Source organism: Carcharhinus amblyrhynchos, chromosome 21 (genome assembly GCF_965287045.1).
Source record: "Carcharhinus amblyrhynchos chromosome 21, sCarAmb.v2.hapA, whole genome shotgun sequence".
In the NCBI taxonomy this organism is placed as follows: Eukaryota; Metazoa; Chordata; class Chondrichthyes; order Carcharhiniformes; family Carcharhinidae; genus Carcharhinus; species Carcharhinus amblyrhynchos.
The window spans coordinates 23,762,360-23,780,174 of record NC_137344.1 but is presented as its reverse complement, the minus strand read 5'-3'; the positions used below and the strand labels follow the sequence as shown (position 1 = coordinate 23,780,174).

Sequence of the window (17,815 nt, the reverse complement as noted above, 5' to 3'; positions counted from 1 at the left end):
ATCTGCTGAGACACACCACTGGATGGCCTCAATTTCCTGCGGGAACCCAGAGGAGTTATGAATTACAGATCAGGGGTCAACCGAAATGAGTGGCTTACTGCTTCACTATTCAGTGGAGCTGTTATAAATGTTTGCTGTCAGCAAACAACCACCATGAATGGCCGTCCAGCCCAGAATTACCTCAACCATGTGCTATCAGGAGTTGTCAAGGTTTCCACAATTTAAATATTGTCCTTTTCTATACAACGGCTCAAACACTTCTTAACAGAGTTCAAAAACACCAGCTTTGCACTGCTTTTATGATGGTTCATTTGCAATATGAAGGTGTCAGGGAAGTGCTAGTGGTTCAGAACCGTCTGGCAGCCTCAGGTCTCCGTGTGGGAGGTAAACAGTACGATGCAATGAACATAATTCAATCATTAGGGATGATAAGGGGCAGTCGCTGAAAATTTCCATCCAGAATCAGGTTTCAAAAGGTGCCCACGCAGCGAAGAGATGACCAGCTTGATGTACAGGCCCATGATCATAGAATCAGAGAAACACTGCACTGTAGGAGGCCATTCAGCCCATCGAGTCTGTGCCAACAACAATCCCACGTAGGCCTGAGCCCTAAAACCTCACATATTTACCCTGCTAATCCCTCTAACATACAAATCCTGGGACACTAAGGAGCAATTTAGATGGCCAATCCACCTAACCCACGCAGGAAGAAACCAAAGCACCCTGAGGAAATCCCCATAGACACGGGAGAACGTGCAAACACCACACAGATAGTGACCCAAGCCAAGAATCGAACCCTAGCTCCCTGGAGCTGTGAGACAGCAGCGCTAACCATTGTGTTACCGTGACACCCGATGTTCATGAACAAAAATTAATATTTAAAGGCTGATCAACAAAAAAATTACAACACCACTAGAAAACAAACATCTCTTTTGATATATATACCTTTCAGCCAAACCGAGAGACATTACCGTTCCTGAAAGAAGAGGCAGAGGTTAACCTTGGGGAATCTAATCTCCCAGTATTTATGGATGAAAGTCAAATTCGCTGTTTATTTGAGCAGACGCTACTTTCTCCATCAGGATCAGTGGGTCAACCATTCACTTTCTCCTAGTCCCGCCTGTAAGTACTGGTTGAAATCAATGCTAAGGCAGGCTCTGAGTCTGATTACACCTCATTGGTCTGAGATTGTAACAGGAGCTGCAGTGCAGTGAATGTGAAACACAATCATCATCATGTTTTCCATCTCTGGTCACCTTCCTTGAGCCGGTAACAATCCAAGGAAACAGATTCAATAACAGAGCATTCCACTGACAGTGTACCCGCTGAGTATAAACAGATCCACCAAGACAGTGACTAACAGTACTTAACTGTCTACTGAAATGTTAAAAATCAGTCATTGCTAAAATGATGATGAATGTGTGTGACTCTTTCCCAATTCTGCGTTTATGCAGAGAATGTAGTGGTATTACCATACTAGCAGTGGTTGGGCAGCCGGCTAAAATTACTACTGGCAATTACAAAATGATGGTTAATGGTTTGTATGACGCTGCTACTTCTGAAAGGCATTATCCCACTTGATGTGAAGCACCTACCAGCCAAAGGTTCCTCTGATTCCACACAAGACAATTTGGTTTGAAAAGGCAGCTCATTAATCGTCCATTTCATCAGCTACAGAAAGCTTTCTGGGGGCTCTTGTAGCGTCTCCCAAACTGGAGGGGAGGAGGCAAGCGGAGGGAGGGGTGGTGATGGGTGGGGTGCGTGGAGGAAGGAGGGGGCGAAGGGGTCGGGGCGTGATGAGGGTGAGCGTTCAACCTCTGACTGGAGAGCAGAAGGTCAGCTCCGACAGGCACATCTGATGTTGGAAATGTAGTTTGGGTCAGCAAAGTTGTGTGGGTTAGGTTGATTGGCTATGCTAGTGTCAGGAGATTACAGGAATAGGGCCTGGGTGGGATTGTGGTTGGTGCAGACTCAATGGGCCAAATGGCCTCCTTCTGCACTGTAGGGATTATATGATTCTAAGGTGTCTCTGGAGTACAGAGTGGTTCCCTTCCACAATAACAGTTAAAATAGCCCTGAAGAAGAGTCATACGGACTTGAAACCGGAACTCGATTTTCTCTCTCCACAGATGCTGTCAGACCTGCTGAGGCTTTTCTGGAATTTTGTGTTTGGTTTCAGATTCCAGCATCCGCAGTATTTGACTTTTATTTTAGTGGTTCCCTTCCCCACAGAAAATGGCTCAATTAACGAGGGAACATGGAAAACCTAGAGTGACAACTTTTTTTTTAAGGTTTGATATCATGGTTTAAAATGGGAAGTTTCTGATATCGTCTTACCCCAACTGCAATGATATGTGGAGTTAGATGATTACAATGTCATCTCTTAGCAAAAATCCCACTTCCCTCTTTCTGGAGCCAAAAAATGATACATTTTCTTTACAAAAATGTTTTTCCTAGTTAATTGTTTCAAGACAAAGGCAAGTCAATGCCATGGTTACAGTTTTGGATCTTCCCTTGACAGTTGCGATTTTGGTTACACTCATAACTGGAGTCCCATTTCCCCATGTCTTGTGGAGTGTTTCCATTACTCTTACTATTCAGCTAAAACATTTGGTGACACAACCAGAGCACTGAACAGGAAACCCAGCTCTCTCAGATACATTTTTTTACCCATTGTAGCATATTTGAAACTCAAATCCACAGCTCAGCGGAGACAGGGGTCTAAACACAGCAGCACAAAGTGGTCAGCAATTCCTTTAAAGATATCGGAACCATTTTTATATCTCCATAAATGTAATCTCTAGTCCTCAATAAACCACAAAATATCACATTCATTTTAAACTAAAAAGTAAATTTGTTACATAAACATTGGATTTTGAGTCCACGTTCGATATCAATGTAAAGAGCAACAAGGGCCCAAAATCTTCTGAGAGTCGGGAAACAGGATTCTCGCCAGCAAGATCTTAACTCCAAATTTTCCAAGCCTCTCGCCAGTGAAACATAACAAGGTTCCTGCCCAGGAAGCTCATTTTAATATTTTAGAATATGATTAGCAACAGCCCCCTCCCCTCCACTGTCACTTCCATATATTCAGATTGAATATTCAAACTTTGCTGGCGTGACATCACACCAGCACAGTTTACAACAGCTCTATAAAAACGTGAATATGGTGACCTCGCCTCCGAGGGGGATATCAGAGGTAAGTGCCAATACCCATCAGAGAGTCCAATGGAGAGGGGGCATTGGAGAGGGTGTGGGAGTACCAGATAAGTTCATCTTGGGTTGGGCTGGGTGGGAGATGGATTGGTTAATGCCCTGGTGCAGGCCCCATTATTTTCCGGGAGGCGTTGGGTGCTAGCCTGGTAGCCAGTATTAAACCAGCATAAGTGCATTACAGTGTGAGGTAAGGACAGCCATTGAGTTCACATCCTCACTGAGAGGCAATGGAGGATGCGCCATTGTTGACCAACCAGTCTGAATATGGAAGTTGTCAGTGCATGCTGCAATTAAATGAGAGCGGGGAGGCATTGAGAGGGCGAATAATGTGACTTTTAACAGATTACCTTGTGCTTACATCAGTGCTCAATATCTTATGCTTAACCTCACAAGTGCCCACTCTGTGCCTTCAATTTATTTTCCTCCCAAACCCTACTGTTGCGTCTAGGTGTCTCCCCAGGGTCCAAAGCTGAGGTGGAATCAGCCTGATGACTGCCATGCCCTGGTGCCCAAGCATGCTGCCTGAAAGCAGGAAGAGTCTTCAAGGTCCCGGCCCTCCAGGGGATGCCCACAAAGCTGCTCTTTCACTATCAACTGGGCCAACATCTTGGAACTTCCTTCCTAACAGCACAGTGGGTGTACCTACATTTCATGGACTGCACTTGGTTCAAGAAGGTGACTCAGCACCACCTTCTCAAAGAGCAATTAAGGATGGACAATAAATGCTGGCCTAGCCAACAATACCAAATCCCACAAAAGAGTGTTTAAAAATGTTAAATATTAGTGTTGTTTTGTCTAACAGATCCAGATCCATGGAACATATACTCAACATTCCTTTCTCTGCTATAGTCACAAGCTTACTGTTCCTATCCACTAAACCAACTGAATAATCTTATAGATGCCAGGCCTTTTTATTGTCTTAAAATACTGGGATACTAAATATTTCCATTGAGAAAGTATTTAATCATTTTACTTGTTTCATGTCTTGCATTTGCATTTGGGAGAGCAGTAACAGCAGATCATTTTATCTGTATATATTACCACAGCACAACATTACTCTTCATTAACACGTTGATATTACAACAATCTCTAACAATTTGCTATGGTACATCAGTAAATCAGATATCTTCAATAAATGACTATGTTACAGTACAGGATCAACCATTAAATACAGTTCTGGGCAGGAGATTTTATAGTGCTATACAGAGCAGGCCAGAATCTGACACAGAATAACATTGAGGGCAGAATTTTCCCAAAACCAGTGAGTATCTCTCCAGATGCACAGCTGAGTTTTCACTCCAGATTCTCTGGCACTCGGTGCACAGGGGGTTTCTGCTGTCACTGCAGTGGCCTGGTGTCTGATAAAGCTGGCAAGGCTGACTCCACAGAGGTCGGGACGCCATCTTTTAAGGGATATCCTAAACAGCGTTAGAAATAACCCGCCCACGCCCTCCCCCACACCCCTACCACCCTCATGGACAAGGAGGACAAGCTTCAGGGCACCACACACCTTCTCCCTCATAACCATCGGTGCAACCCCCCTTCACATGCTTCGTTTCCCCCCTCCATCCCCCACTCATAAGCATCAGTGCACCCCATCCCTTGCCCCTTCTCAGACACCCCCTCATTCCTCCTCCTCCTCTCAGGCATCATGCCCCCTCCCAGGCATTGGGGCAGTCCCCCCTCCCCTGCCACCTCCTTCTAAGGCATCCCCTGTCACAAGAATGGGGACACTACCTCCCACCTCTCAGGATGCCTCCCTCCCTCCTCAAGCTCTCTCCCTTTCCCCCCCCACCACTTCCTCATCACTACAAGCATCAGGACTCTCCCTCCTCCACCAGGCATCGGGGTGTGCCACCTCACAACAATCAATGGGGTGCTGGTTTGGCAGTGCCAGGGTGCCAGCAGACAGCGCCAGGACACTGCCTGAGCATGTCCCTCACCACCTAGAGGCTATACTTACCTATGTATCTCTCCAGCGTGGGCACCATGGCTGCTTTTAGTTTCAGAATTAGAAAGCTAGAGAGAATTGAACTAATTTGCAGCCAAGATCTCTAACATAGTACAATCTGCTTTTTAACTTATCTTCAATTTTCCTCTCGCCCATTTCGATACGTGAATGATTCAATACAATTCAGCATCTCAGCTGGAGGAGGAGGGAACTCGGAGTTGCAGATTTACTACTGCTGTCAATTCTGCTCGCTATCAGTCCATGGAAGATCAGCTTGCGGCAATATGAAGTAGCCAAGTCTGCTTTTCATACACCCAAATGAAATATTCAGTCACAGAGTAGCATTATCTCCAGCAATTCAACTGAGTGTTGACAAAACACACCCTCCAGCAAATGCCAAGAAGCTGAAAGCTTCAGCTCAAAACCACCCAATTAACTGGTGCTCCAACATTCAGTTCAAGATATTCCATCATCTTTGTCATTTTTACTACAGCGCCATGAACCCGATAACAACTTTTTCCGTTCTAATTTCCTTCATCTTTGTCGGCTGTACCTCAAGCTGCCAATGCCCTCAAAGTCCTTCTTTAAACTTTTCAGCCTCTCTTTTTCTCCTTGAAGGCACTTCTCAAAACTTACATTCCTGTGAACTGTGTTTGGGATTTTGCTGCACTGAAGGTGCTGTATAGATGTTGTTTCATTTTTGCTTTTCTGAAATTCCCCGCATTTTTCTTGCCACACGTTCATTCTTTCTGAACATTATTGACAACAACATTCACAGCAGTAACTAATCTATACTTGATTTCCAGGAAGAATAGAACACAAAATATGGAAACAAACCCGGCATGTGCTAAAATAGATGTTCCAGACACGAAGGTATCATCTAGTCAGGCTACACTGAGATGCATCTCCAAACCTTCCGAGCTTGTATGAATGAAATGACATTAAGCTTTCTCCTCAGTGAGACATTATCTGTAAAAAATACAAAGAATCCAACTTCTGTCCTTTAAAATTCCCAAGTAGCTTGCACTTGTTTCAGGCATTTAAACCTTAAGACCAAAAGACATAGCAGCAGAATCAGGCTACTTGGTCCATCGAGTCTGCTTTGCCATTCAATCATGGCTGATTTTTTTTCTCCTCCATTCTCCTGCCTTTTCCCCATAACCCCTTGTCCTCTTATTAATCGAGGACTTATCTCTGTCTTAAAGACACTCAATGTCCTGGCCTCCACAGTCTTCTGCGGCAGAGTTTCACAGATTCACTACTCTCTGGCTGAAGAAATTCCTCCTCATCTCTGTTCTAAAGGATCGTCCCTTTATCCAGAGGTTGTGCCCTTGGGTTCTAGTTTTTCCTAGAAGTGGGAACATCCTCTCCATGTCCACTCTATCCAGACTTCGCAGTATCCTGTAAGTTTCAGTAAGATCCCCCCTCATCCTTCTAAACTCCAACGAATACAGACCCAGAGTTCTCAACCGTTCCTCACACGACAAGCTCTTCATTCCAGGGATCATTCTGGTGAACCTCCTCTGGGTCCTTTCCAACGCCAGCACATTGTTCCTTAGACCAAAACTGCTCACAATACTCCAAACGGGGTCTGACCAGAGTCTTGTACAGCCTTGGAAGTACATCGCTGCTCTTGTATTCTCAGAAATTTAATCAACTATAATGCATATTTTCTCACACATGGAGCATTGCACTTGGATGAAGAAGATAAGAATTTATGGAGTAAGAAAACATAATTCTGAAGCAATTATCAAACGATGGAAGATAAATACCAGAGGTGATTTTGAGCCCGCAGTCTCTGGGTGGAATTTTATCGACACATCTGCCCAAGGTTCGTACAATTCCACCTGAGGCCAATGGAGAATGCTGTCCTCCGAGCCTCGCCTACCCCCGGAATCAGGGCAGGCATGCCGGTAAAATTCCAGCTCCTTTCTGTGGGAATGGTGGCATGCGCTTAAAATTCAGAGAGTGCGATTCATCATAGCAAGGTTCCGAGTTCCGATCTTATCGGCCCCTCGCTGATGGAGTGGTGTGAAACAGTGTGGCATTGCAGAAAACTCATTTTAATACATTAGTGTGTCATTCGCAAGCACTCTATCTGGGACCCCCACCTCCCCCTCACCGGACATTCAACAGGCGCTGGAGTGATGTTATGCTGGCGCTGCTTACAAGAGCTCCATGTAATCGTGAATGTGGCTTCACCTCTGAGGGGGGGTTTTGGAGGTGAGCTCTCAGGCAGCCGGCACCCTCCGGGGTGTGCACTGCTGCGAAGGCACTAGAGAGGACTTGGGGGACACAGATAAGTTCAACTCGGGGCTGGAGATGGGGGTCCCAGAATCACCATTTCGGGAAGAGGGGTTGGGACAGGTCACTTGCAGAACTTACCTTCTTTTCATGTTGGGGTACTCCCTGCTTTAAAGGGATTGTGAAGGCTGGTATGCAGACAGTGCTTTCCTTGTCCTCCTACCTGGGTTGCTGAGCATATCCCAGCTGAGGAAGTGCCTTTCCTTAGTGGGGTCTGGCAAGAGGATGGCACTGCCATTCTCACAGTCCACAGGGATAAGGTGCTGGGTGAGCGCAGTGATTCCCCCAAGCTTGGTGGATGAATAAACAGAGTGGAGGCTGTGTGGGTGAATGAAGTGACATTTATTGTCAAACATTTAGAATAGAATGGTGACCTAGTGACGCCAGTTCCTATTATTCACCTGTGCCCACTAAATGCCCAAAGTTTCTGAATCTTCCTCATCCTCACGCTATGTCTAGGTGTATCCCAAGGATCCACAGCCAATGTTGAGGTGGCCTGCTGACTTCCTTTTGACTGAGATGGCTGGGCAGGCATCCTGAGGGACTTCAGGATCCAAGCTTGCTTTCAGGCAGACATCCCCTGGGAGGCCGGGACCTTGAGGGTCCAGGCCCGCTTTTGCGCAGCATGGATGTTTGACTGCTTCCTCTCTCAGTTTCAGCGGCTGAAGGTGTGTCTCTCAGAGGGAGAAGGGTGGTGGATGGGCTGGAAATGCACAGGTTACTCTGGCCTAAGGGCCCTGGGCTGTACACCTGTTGATCCTCTTCCCCTCGTGTTCCCGGAGATCCGTGTTCTCCTCCATGGGATAGAGGGGCAGCTGGAGTGAGATCCAGAAGCTCCATCGTCCCCTGGCGCATACACTCATGGATCTTCACCAGTGCCTGCGTCACGGTGCGGACATCTCCTGCCATGGAGTGCACGTCCTGCAATCCGGTGTCGGTTAGGTGGATTGGCCACACTAAATTGACCCTTAGAGTCTCAAGAAGTGTACCTTAGGGGGATTAGCGGGTTAAATGTGTGAGGTTACAGGGATTAGACCCGAGTAAGATGCTCTCTTGCAGAGTCGGGGCAGACTCGATGGGCTGAATGGCCTCCTTCTGTATTGTAGGGATTCTATGAGAGGAAGGGTGTCATTGGGAGTGAGACATTTAAGATGGTGATGAGGTATGCCAGTTGTGGGGTGGGAGCTGGAGTATGAGGAGCAAAGCAGGGGAACATGGTGATTGTGTGAGGGAGGGGAGGGCCTGGCGCCCGGTGTTGGCAAAGCCAGGGTGGCTGAGTGAAAGACATGGGGGTGCAAGGAGTGTGCGAGGGGGTCCAGTGAGAGACAGGTTCACTTACCCTGGCTGATCATTCATCTTCTTCCGACACTGCTGCCCCGTCCTCTTCTGGAGTGTGCTCAAGCTGACCAGAGCTGCCACTGCATCCCCAGCGGGGGAGGTGACCCTGCTGGAGTGGGGATAGAGTGTGTCCCACCTCTGCTCCAGCATCCTGGGGAGGGCTCCCTCCGAACAGTGCGGTGCTGCCTTCTTGCCTGCCGTCTCCTGCAGTCATTGTGGAACAAGTTCTGGGAAGCTGTTCATATTGAGCTCCCAGTGCTTTCGTGGGGCTGGTGACTCAGAGGGAACACGCCACTGGAGTAGCATGAAACTCTTGGATGTACAAATGATCATTAACGAGGCATAAGATTCGGCACAGAAACACACCGGTGCTGTTGGTGGGAAACACTCCGGTTTTGTGCCAGACCCAACTCTGCCATTTTTTGATAAGATTTTGCTCAGAACGTCAAAATTACGGAACATTTAGCTGCATGAAAAATCAAGCACTAACAGGATACTGATTCAAATAGATGGGGGACACAATGTGGAGCACAATATTACTACAATTTGCATTTGTAATACAACAATTTCAGGGTGAAGTTACCCAGTGCTATGACCATCACAGTGCGGTTTGCGTGGATTATGTTGGAGGATAGCGAATGTTGTCCCATTGTTTAAGAAGGGGAACAGAGACTTCCCCGGGAATTATAGACTGGTGAGTCTTACTTCTGTTGTGGGCAAGGTTTTAGAATAAATTATTAGGGATAGGATTTATAGTTATTTGGAGAGTAATGAATTGATTGGAGATAGTCAGCATGGTTTTGTAGCAGTAGGTCGTGCCTTACTAACCTTATTGAGTTCTTTGAGAAAGTGACCAAAGAGGTGGATGGGGGAAAGGCAGTTGACGTGGTATATATGGATTTTAGTAAGGCGTTTGATAAGGTTCACCATGGTAGGCTTATGCAGAAAATGCAGATGTATGGGATTGAGGGTAATCTAGGAAATTGGATCAGGAATTGGCTAGCAGATAGGAGACAGAGGGTGGTGGTTGACGGTAAATATTCGTCATGGAGTTCAGTTACGAGTGGTGTGCCTCAGGGATCTGTTTTGGGGCCACGGCTGTTTGTAATTTTTATTAATGATCTGGATGAGGGTATAGTTGGGTGGATTAGTAAATTTGCTGATGACACCAAAGTCGGAGGTGTGGTAGATTGTGAGGAAGGGTGTCATAGTCTGCAGGGAGACTTAGACAGGTTGCAGAGCTGGGCCGAGAGGTGGCAGATGGAGTTTAATGCGGAGAAGTGTGAGGTAATTCACTTTGGTAGGAATAACAGATGTGTCGAGTATAGGGCTAACGGGAGGACTCTGAATAGTGTGGATGAACAGAGGGATCTAGGTGTATGTGTACATAGATCCCTGAAAGTTGGGAATCAAGTAGATAAGGTTGTTAAGAAGGCATACGGTGTCTTGGCGTTTATTGGTAGGGGGATTGAATTTAGGAGTCACAGCGTCGTGTTGCAACTGTACACAACTCTGGTGCGGCCGCACTTGGAGTATTGTGTGCAGTTCTGGTCCCCACATTATAGGAAGGACGTGGAGGCTTTGGAGAGGGTGCAGAGGAGGTTTACCAGGATGTTGCCTGGTATGGAGGGGAGGTCCTACGAGGAGAGACTGAGGGATTTGGGGTTATTTTCGCTAGAAAGAAGGCGGCTAAGAGGGGATCTTATTGAAACATTTAAGATGACTAGAGGTTTAGATAGGGTGGATAGTGATAGCCTTTTTCCTCGGATGGAGAAAGCTAGCACGAGGGGGCATGGCTTTAAATTAAGGGGGGGTAGTTATAGGACGGATGTCAGGGGTAGGTTCTTTACCCAGAGGGTGGTGAGGGATTGGAATGCCCTGCCTGCTGCAGTTGTAAATGCGCCTAGTTTGGGGGCGTTTAAGAGATCCGTGGATAGGTTTATGGATGGAAAGGGATTGGTTTAGGTTAGAGGGTCATTGTTTTTTAACTGGTCGGCGCAACATCGTGGACCGAAGGGCCTGTTCTGCGCTGTAATGTTCTATGTTCTATGTAAGGCTAATGCATAAATTGTAGGACTTCTTCTTATCACAGTTAAGGAGGCACAATACGGCATTTGGTTCTGCTGCAGGAAAAAGTGTCAAGAAAGAACATGGTTCAAGTTAATTAAAGGCTCAGTTTGTGTGTGGAACTACCTGGTATGTAAACTTGTGCAAGCGGAATAGGTGACATGTAAAGGAGGAATAAGCATTTAGGGGAGTAAATAGTACATACAGAGGGGATAAACATTGAAGGTAAAGTAGAAATTCATAATCAGGCTAGTTCTCTGTGGCCAGGGGTTGACTCAGTTTGAGCCATGCCTATCTGAAGGGCTGTGATTTAGTGGCTGCATCAGCTCCAAGTCCATAGGGATGGGGGTTAATTTTTAAGCATAGGTCGGGACGCCCCAATCTCTGTGGAATTTGGCCTTGTTTGCTCTATCAGGCCCTGCCCACCAGAGTGATGGCACAAACCATACCCCCAGATTCTCTGCACACTGAGTTGCATCTGGAGACACACACGCTGGTCTGAACCCAGCACTCTGACAACTTTTGGGAAAACACCCAAGAATCTGTTCAACTTTGCTGCAAAAAACCGTGAGCAGATTTCTTCAGGAGAGGCTGCGAAAACAAATAAATACTGGCCTCCTTATCAGAGGGTCAACTGTTCAAACCTTATCAAATCAGTCAGAATCTACATCGTCATCAAACTCAAATATTATAAGATTTGTAATGACTTGGGGTTTTGTGTGTCAGAATTCTCCTCCAATCCTGTCCACCTCTAGCTTTGAACCATTGAAATGGTTAATTTGTATGCGTGTCCTTGTTCAACCTTATTCAATAATTTCTAATGCATGGACCTGGTATAACGTAATCTAGTAACGCAGACTGGAGCATCATTGACCATGGTTTTAAATTGCTGCACTCTCTTACTTCCAAAATCATTAAATTTTGTTACATCTTTTAAAAAATTCTTTTAGTTACCCTTTGGGCATATCCTTTCCAGGTCTTCACAATCACCCATTACACCGGGAGACAAAAACTGGACACAGCATTCAAATGGAGGTCTTGTGCAATATTAAATATCTCACCTGAGACGCAGTGTAATTGAAGGTCACATCAAACATGTATGACTTCTCTCGAGAGCGGTTGGCTCGGAGAATGTCATCAGGGTCCTCCATCGGATCCATTAGCACCACCATCTACAAAAGGAGCCGTAATATATATTAGAGATTAACCAAAGGAAAGTTCCGTCAACAGTATCCAATACACCTTAAAAGCATGCTGCACGGCAAACCTTTGCCCAAGTGGAGGGCATTGCCAAGATATCAAGATAATGTCATTACACACCTTTCGATAGCAGCATCACTGTAGAGAAATTCCCCCCAAAAGCTGTGAATCCAATGATTTTAGAGGTGATCAGTAATGAATCAGTGTTAAAACATTATCCTATAATTAAGGATTTCCGTTAGCTGAGTGCAGGCTAGCCATTAAACAATGAATAATTTCACACCATATCATGTTTTGCAGTTGCCTACAATATAAGCCTTGTAACATTCACTGAGGTCCGCAGGCATCACTTTCATCTGTGGAGCCAACATTAGCATTGAAGAGTTCAATGATCTATTGCATTTTAATGATACAGCCGAGCTCTGAATGTCATCCGCTATTCTCATTAATGTTTTCATTCTCTCCCTGAATGTATAGTGCTATCCTTTTGTCATATCTATGCACACCCACAAATGCATCTCTGTTTCTCCCCGCTGCCATTAAATCAGGGCAAACTGACAACTTCTGAAAAACACTGGAAGAATTTGCATGTTATCAAATGATGCATAGGTTTGCATATTATTACAAACCCACCTCATCTCGACACTGCAACATGTCACTCAATCATCCAAGCTAGTTCTGCTATTTAACTATATCAGGGCTGATCTGTAACCTTGACTCATTTATCTGTCTTTGATTCGTATCACTCCAAAAAAAATTGATGTCAGTTTTGAAAATTTTAATTGGCCAAACATTTGCTGCCCTTTGGACAGTGATTTCTAGATTTCCACCATTCTTTGTCTGGAGAATGTTTCCCGTGTTCACTATAAAGGGACCATTTTTCATTTTGTCTTCTTGTTCTCCACCAAAGGATAAAGTTTTCATCTATCTACCTTATGAAATGCCTTTACTACTTCAAGCATCGTAATACAATCTCTCCTTAATCTTCCAAAAACAAGGGAGAACAAACCAAGTTTATGCAACCAGTCCTCAGAATTTCAAGTGAGCTGAATCTAAGCCTATTCCAAGGTAGATGTCTTTCCTGAGGCCCAAAAGAGATTCCCCTCTCCCAATCAAGTTGCAACTGACAGATTAAGGCTACCTCCAATTTTGTGTGCTCCCGTTTTTGCTAATAATTTCACGTGCAGTTAGCTACCAAATGTGTTTGAAAGAATTATCTGCCCCCTCCTATCCATTATATGAGCGAAATCCTCCAAAGATTGAACTAATTTAGATGAATGTGCTCTCAACTTGGGGTCTTCAGATCACTGGGAGTCTCTAGGAACTGTCCAGGAAGTCTGCCAAATTATTTGAAAGTGTTTACTCAGCAGGACTAGTCTTATGGGGAGGAGAGGTGAGTGACCACCAGGGTGTCACTACCAGCAGGTGCCCTGGTTAAGAGTAAGTGACTGGCAGCCAGAGGCAAACTTGGTTTGAGGTGAGAGGTGAGAACAGAGTGTGGCCACTATGGGATGTGCACAGCAGACTGCTTTGGCTTTTTTTTCTTATTCATTCATGGGACATGGCCATCGCTGGCTGGCCAACATTTATTGCCCATCCTTTAGTTGCCCTATAACTGAGTGGCTTGCTAGGCCATTTCAAAGGGCAGTTGAGAGTCCCACACTGCTGTAGGTCTAGAGTCACATGTAGTCCAGACCAGGTAAGGATAGCAGATTTCCTTCCTCGAAGGACATTAGTGAACGAGATGTTTTTTTCCAACAATCGACAATACTTCCATGGTCATCAGTAGATTCTTAATTCCTTACAGAGATATATATACTTTTTAAAATTTGAATGCAAATTCCATCACCTGCTGTGGTGAGATTTGAACCTGGGGTCCTCAGAACATTAGCTGAGCTCCTGGATTAATAGTCTAGCAATAATACCACTAGGCCATCGCATGCCCGATATATATTTTAGGAGATGAGTGTAAATGAAGGAGCACTGAGAGTGACAAGAAACAGATTATAAGCTAGGAGTTTTCATCCCTGCCATGGTTGGAATGAGGTGGGCCTGCCCAATAACATTGACTTTCAGCAGGACTGGATGATCCTGGCAGCGGGTGGGTCTGAAAAATCCCAGCAATAGTTATCAGAATTGTTAAGCCAGGTGGTGGTGTGACATCAGCCTTGTTCACAAGAGGGGGGTTTTAAAACTATTGCATTATTATATACAGAATATTTACACCACACAAGTTCCAGGCAATGACCCATCTCCAACAAGAGAAACCCTTAACATTCAACAACATTACCACTGTGGAATCCTCCACCATTAACCTCTTGGGGCCACAAATGTAATTGGACCAGCCATTGATACCGCACCATATAAATACTATGCACTGCAACAAGTCAACAAAGCTCCTTTGACACCATCTTCAAAACATGTGATCTCTACCACCCAGAAAGGACAAGGGCAGCAAGTGAATGGGAAACCCATCATCTGCAAGTTCCCCTCCAAGCCACATACCTTCCTGACTTGGAGTTATATTGCTGTTCCTTCACGGTGTTAAAAAGCCAGAACTCCCCTCCTAACAGCACTGTTGGTGCACCTACACCACATGGACTGCAGCGATTCAGGAAGGTCACTTACCATCATCTTCTCAAGTACATTTAGGTGGGCAATAAATGTTGGTCTTGCCAGCAGTGCCCAAACCTCACAAATGAATAAAAAGGATCTTAAATTCAAAGAAAGACACCAGAATACTAGTTCCTTAGGGTGTAATTTTTCCTAATTAAAATAATGGATTCTAAGATTATTAATCCATTTGAAAAGGAATCCTTCAGCCACAAGGTTTTGAGAACTATTGGTTTAGGCAGATGAGATCTACCTCTCCAATTGTTGTTGAATCTGTTTGACCAGGTTCAGAAGGTCATAATAGGAGTAGGAGTAGGCCATTCAGCCCATCGAGCCTGCTCTGCTATTCAATAAGATCATGGTTAATCTGATTGGGGTTTGAAGTGCACTTTTTTGCCTGCCCCCATAACCTTTGACTCCCTTGTCATTTAAAATTCTATCTAAGTCAGCTTTGATGACATTCAGTGGCCCAACCTTCATTACTCTCTGTGGAAGAGAGTTTTAAAGATTAATAATAATTTGAGAGATCAAATTCTTCCTCGTTTCCATCTTAAATTGGAGGGCCTTAATTTTTAAAATGTGTCCCCCAAATGTGATTTTGGCAACAGCATGCCATTCCTGATATTGTAATTGGAACTGTGCACCATGTCCCCTTTCTCTCTTTTTACCACTTCCCATGCGATTATCCTTAAGATTTCAAGTGCCAGCGGCGAGCATGTAAAGCATATTTGATACAGCAGTGGGGGAAATTTTTCATTGCTGAAAACTGATATCAACTGACCATAGTGTACCTAGGGGCAGCCTATTAAAGAATTTCCTGGTCAAATATGGAGCCTCTGCATCATGCCCAGAATCTTCCTGACCAACTGCATTACTATTAAAATAAGACCCAAAGCACAAAGATGGCACAGATGTTTTCAAAATTAAATTTCATTTGTAACAAGTTCACATTACATCGGTTTCACTTTATTCATGCTGGCATCATCATTCTTTGCTGAATCTAGCTTAGTCAGAGGACTAAGTGTACTGGATGCCTTATACTTGCTGCGCATTGATGTCCACAAGGGAACTGGGGACATTCTGTTTATTGTGGAAAAAAAAGTTGTGTTTTTCTTCTTAAATTCTTTGTTGAATGTTGATATTTGTAACGTCCCAAGTATATTAGTGGCTTGGGGGTTTTAAACAAAAAGGAAAAGCTGTGGTTTGTACATGTAAATTCAAACTAATAACAGCAAGGTTTATTTTAGGAGCTTGTGTCTGTACAGAATACAAACTGAAAGTAAAATAGCAGCTGTGCAACATCCTAATAACATCATCATCAAATCACATGATCAGCTCTTAAAACAGTCATTTAAATATATATCACTATTAGAGTCCAATGTTGTAACTGACACTTTAAAGGGCACAGCTGAACCTGCAGGCTTGGCTAGTCCTCCTTTCTGTGTATTGATAAGGATGTTGTCAAAGATCACAGGGTAATTGAAATGTTTTAGGTGAAATTAAGGCCTTGCACAGACTTTGCCAACACTCTTAGATGGGCACACATTTGGACAGTAATGACACTGCTCTTTAGCCCCCTTATTTTCTTACCTTGACTGACTGTCCCTACCACCCCGACATCACCATGCTGAGGGCATCAGGCCCTTCCACCACCCCCTCTCCCCGTCCTCTTCGATTCCCTCTTCCAAAATTTCAATCCATGCCCCAAGCCCCCTCACCACTGACTTACCCTGGTCCCATACAAGAGCCCATCCTTCTGCTTCTCTCCCAGGGGTGGCATGGTGGCTAGGTTCAATTCCCAGCATGGATCACAGTCTATGTGGAGTCTGCACATTTTCCCCATGTCTGTGTGGGTTTCCTCTGGGTACTCTGGTTTCCTCCCACAATCTGAAAGTCGTGCTGGTTAGGTGCATTGGCCATGCTAAATTCTCCCTCAATGTACCTGAACATGTGTCGGAGTATGGCAACTAGGGGATTTTGACAATAACTTCATTGCAGTGTTAATGTAAGCCTACTTATAACACTAATAAACTTTGTGTCATTGAGTTTAACAAGGAAAATCACAGACGTTGCACATGACAGCACAAAACCTGGTCCACTTCAACCTGAAATGATGATAAGCCGGCTGCCATGAGATTCTCATGGGCTTCAGACTTTATCTTGGAGGCAGGACTTAATATTAAAAAGTTTCTTGCCAATGCATATTCATGACATGCAAAGTAGGAACCTACCACATGCCGACTCAATGCTCACCACGCTGCTGAATTCACCTTCATCTCAATCTGCTATCGACAAAACTCATATTTTCCATCCCAGCTAATTCTCATCCTTTTGACACTTTTCCAACCCCAATGGGCTTCATTAAGTGTCCTCACTCCAGTTCTAGGTGCCCCCATGAGTGGAAACTCCTGTCAGCATCTACCCTGTCAATCCCTCTCAGAATCTTACATGATTCAATAAGATCACCTCCCATTCTTCTCATCATTGTTAAAAGTTAACCAAGTTCTCAGTCACTCTGTTAATAGATTTCAATAACTTTCCCACAATTCATTCTAATATGGAACTTCAGGGGCAAAGGGTTTGACCCCAGTGTTATGGTTCAGACCCAGACTGCTCTGGGTCACCAGTACTCTCTAAAATAACAATGGTTGGTCCCAAAAGGTTCATTATTCATGTGGGGAGCAGCAACATTGTCACTCAAAGTTGGGGAATAAAAGTTTAAAAATTTATTTATTCGTATCACATTAACACTGCAATGAAGTTACTGTGAAAATCCCCTAGTCGCCACACTCTGACACCTGTTCAGGTGCACTGAGGGATGATTTAGCATGGCCAATGCACCTAACCAGCATGTCTTTTGGACTGTGGGAGGAAACCCATGCAGACACGGGGAAAACATGCAGACTCCACACAAACAGTGACCCAAGCTGGGAATTGAACCTGGGTCCCTAGCGCTGTGAGGCAGCAGTGCTAACCACTGAGCCACCGTGCAGCCCCAAAGTTACTTGTAGATAATGTATTCAAGGGATAACATTGAAAAAGTACATTCACTTTCAAAAACATATGGGGAAATGTTAAACATTTAAGTATTCATCTGCTTTCAATAATAGCATAATCCACATTGTT

The 17,815-nt window shown here is 44.7% G+C and overlaps 1 protein-coding gene across 1 annotated transcript in view; it reads right to left on the bottom strand.

The window, feature by feature from the left end:
• kif19 (kinesin family member 19) overlaps window positions 1-17,815 on the bottom strand; it is a 191,524-nt gene that overhangs the window by 89,554 nt on the left and 84,155 nt on the right. Inside the window, exon 3 of the mRNA XM_080208830.1 lies at window positions 11,938-12,048. Coding sequence (XP_080064956.1) covers window positions 11,938-12,048 — 111 coding nt within the window. The remainder of the gene's footprint in view (window positions 1-11,937; window positions 12,049-17,815) is intronic.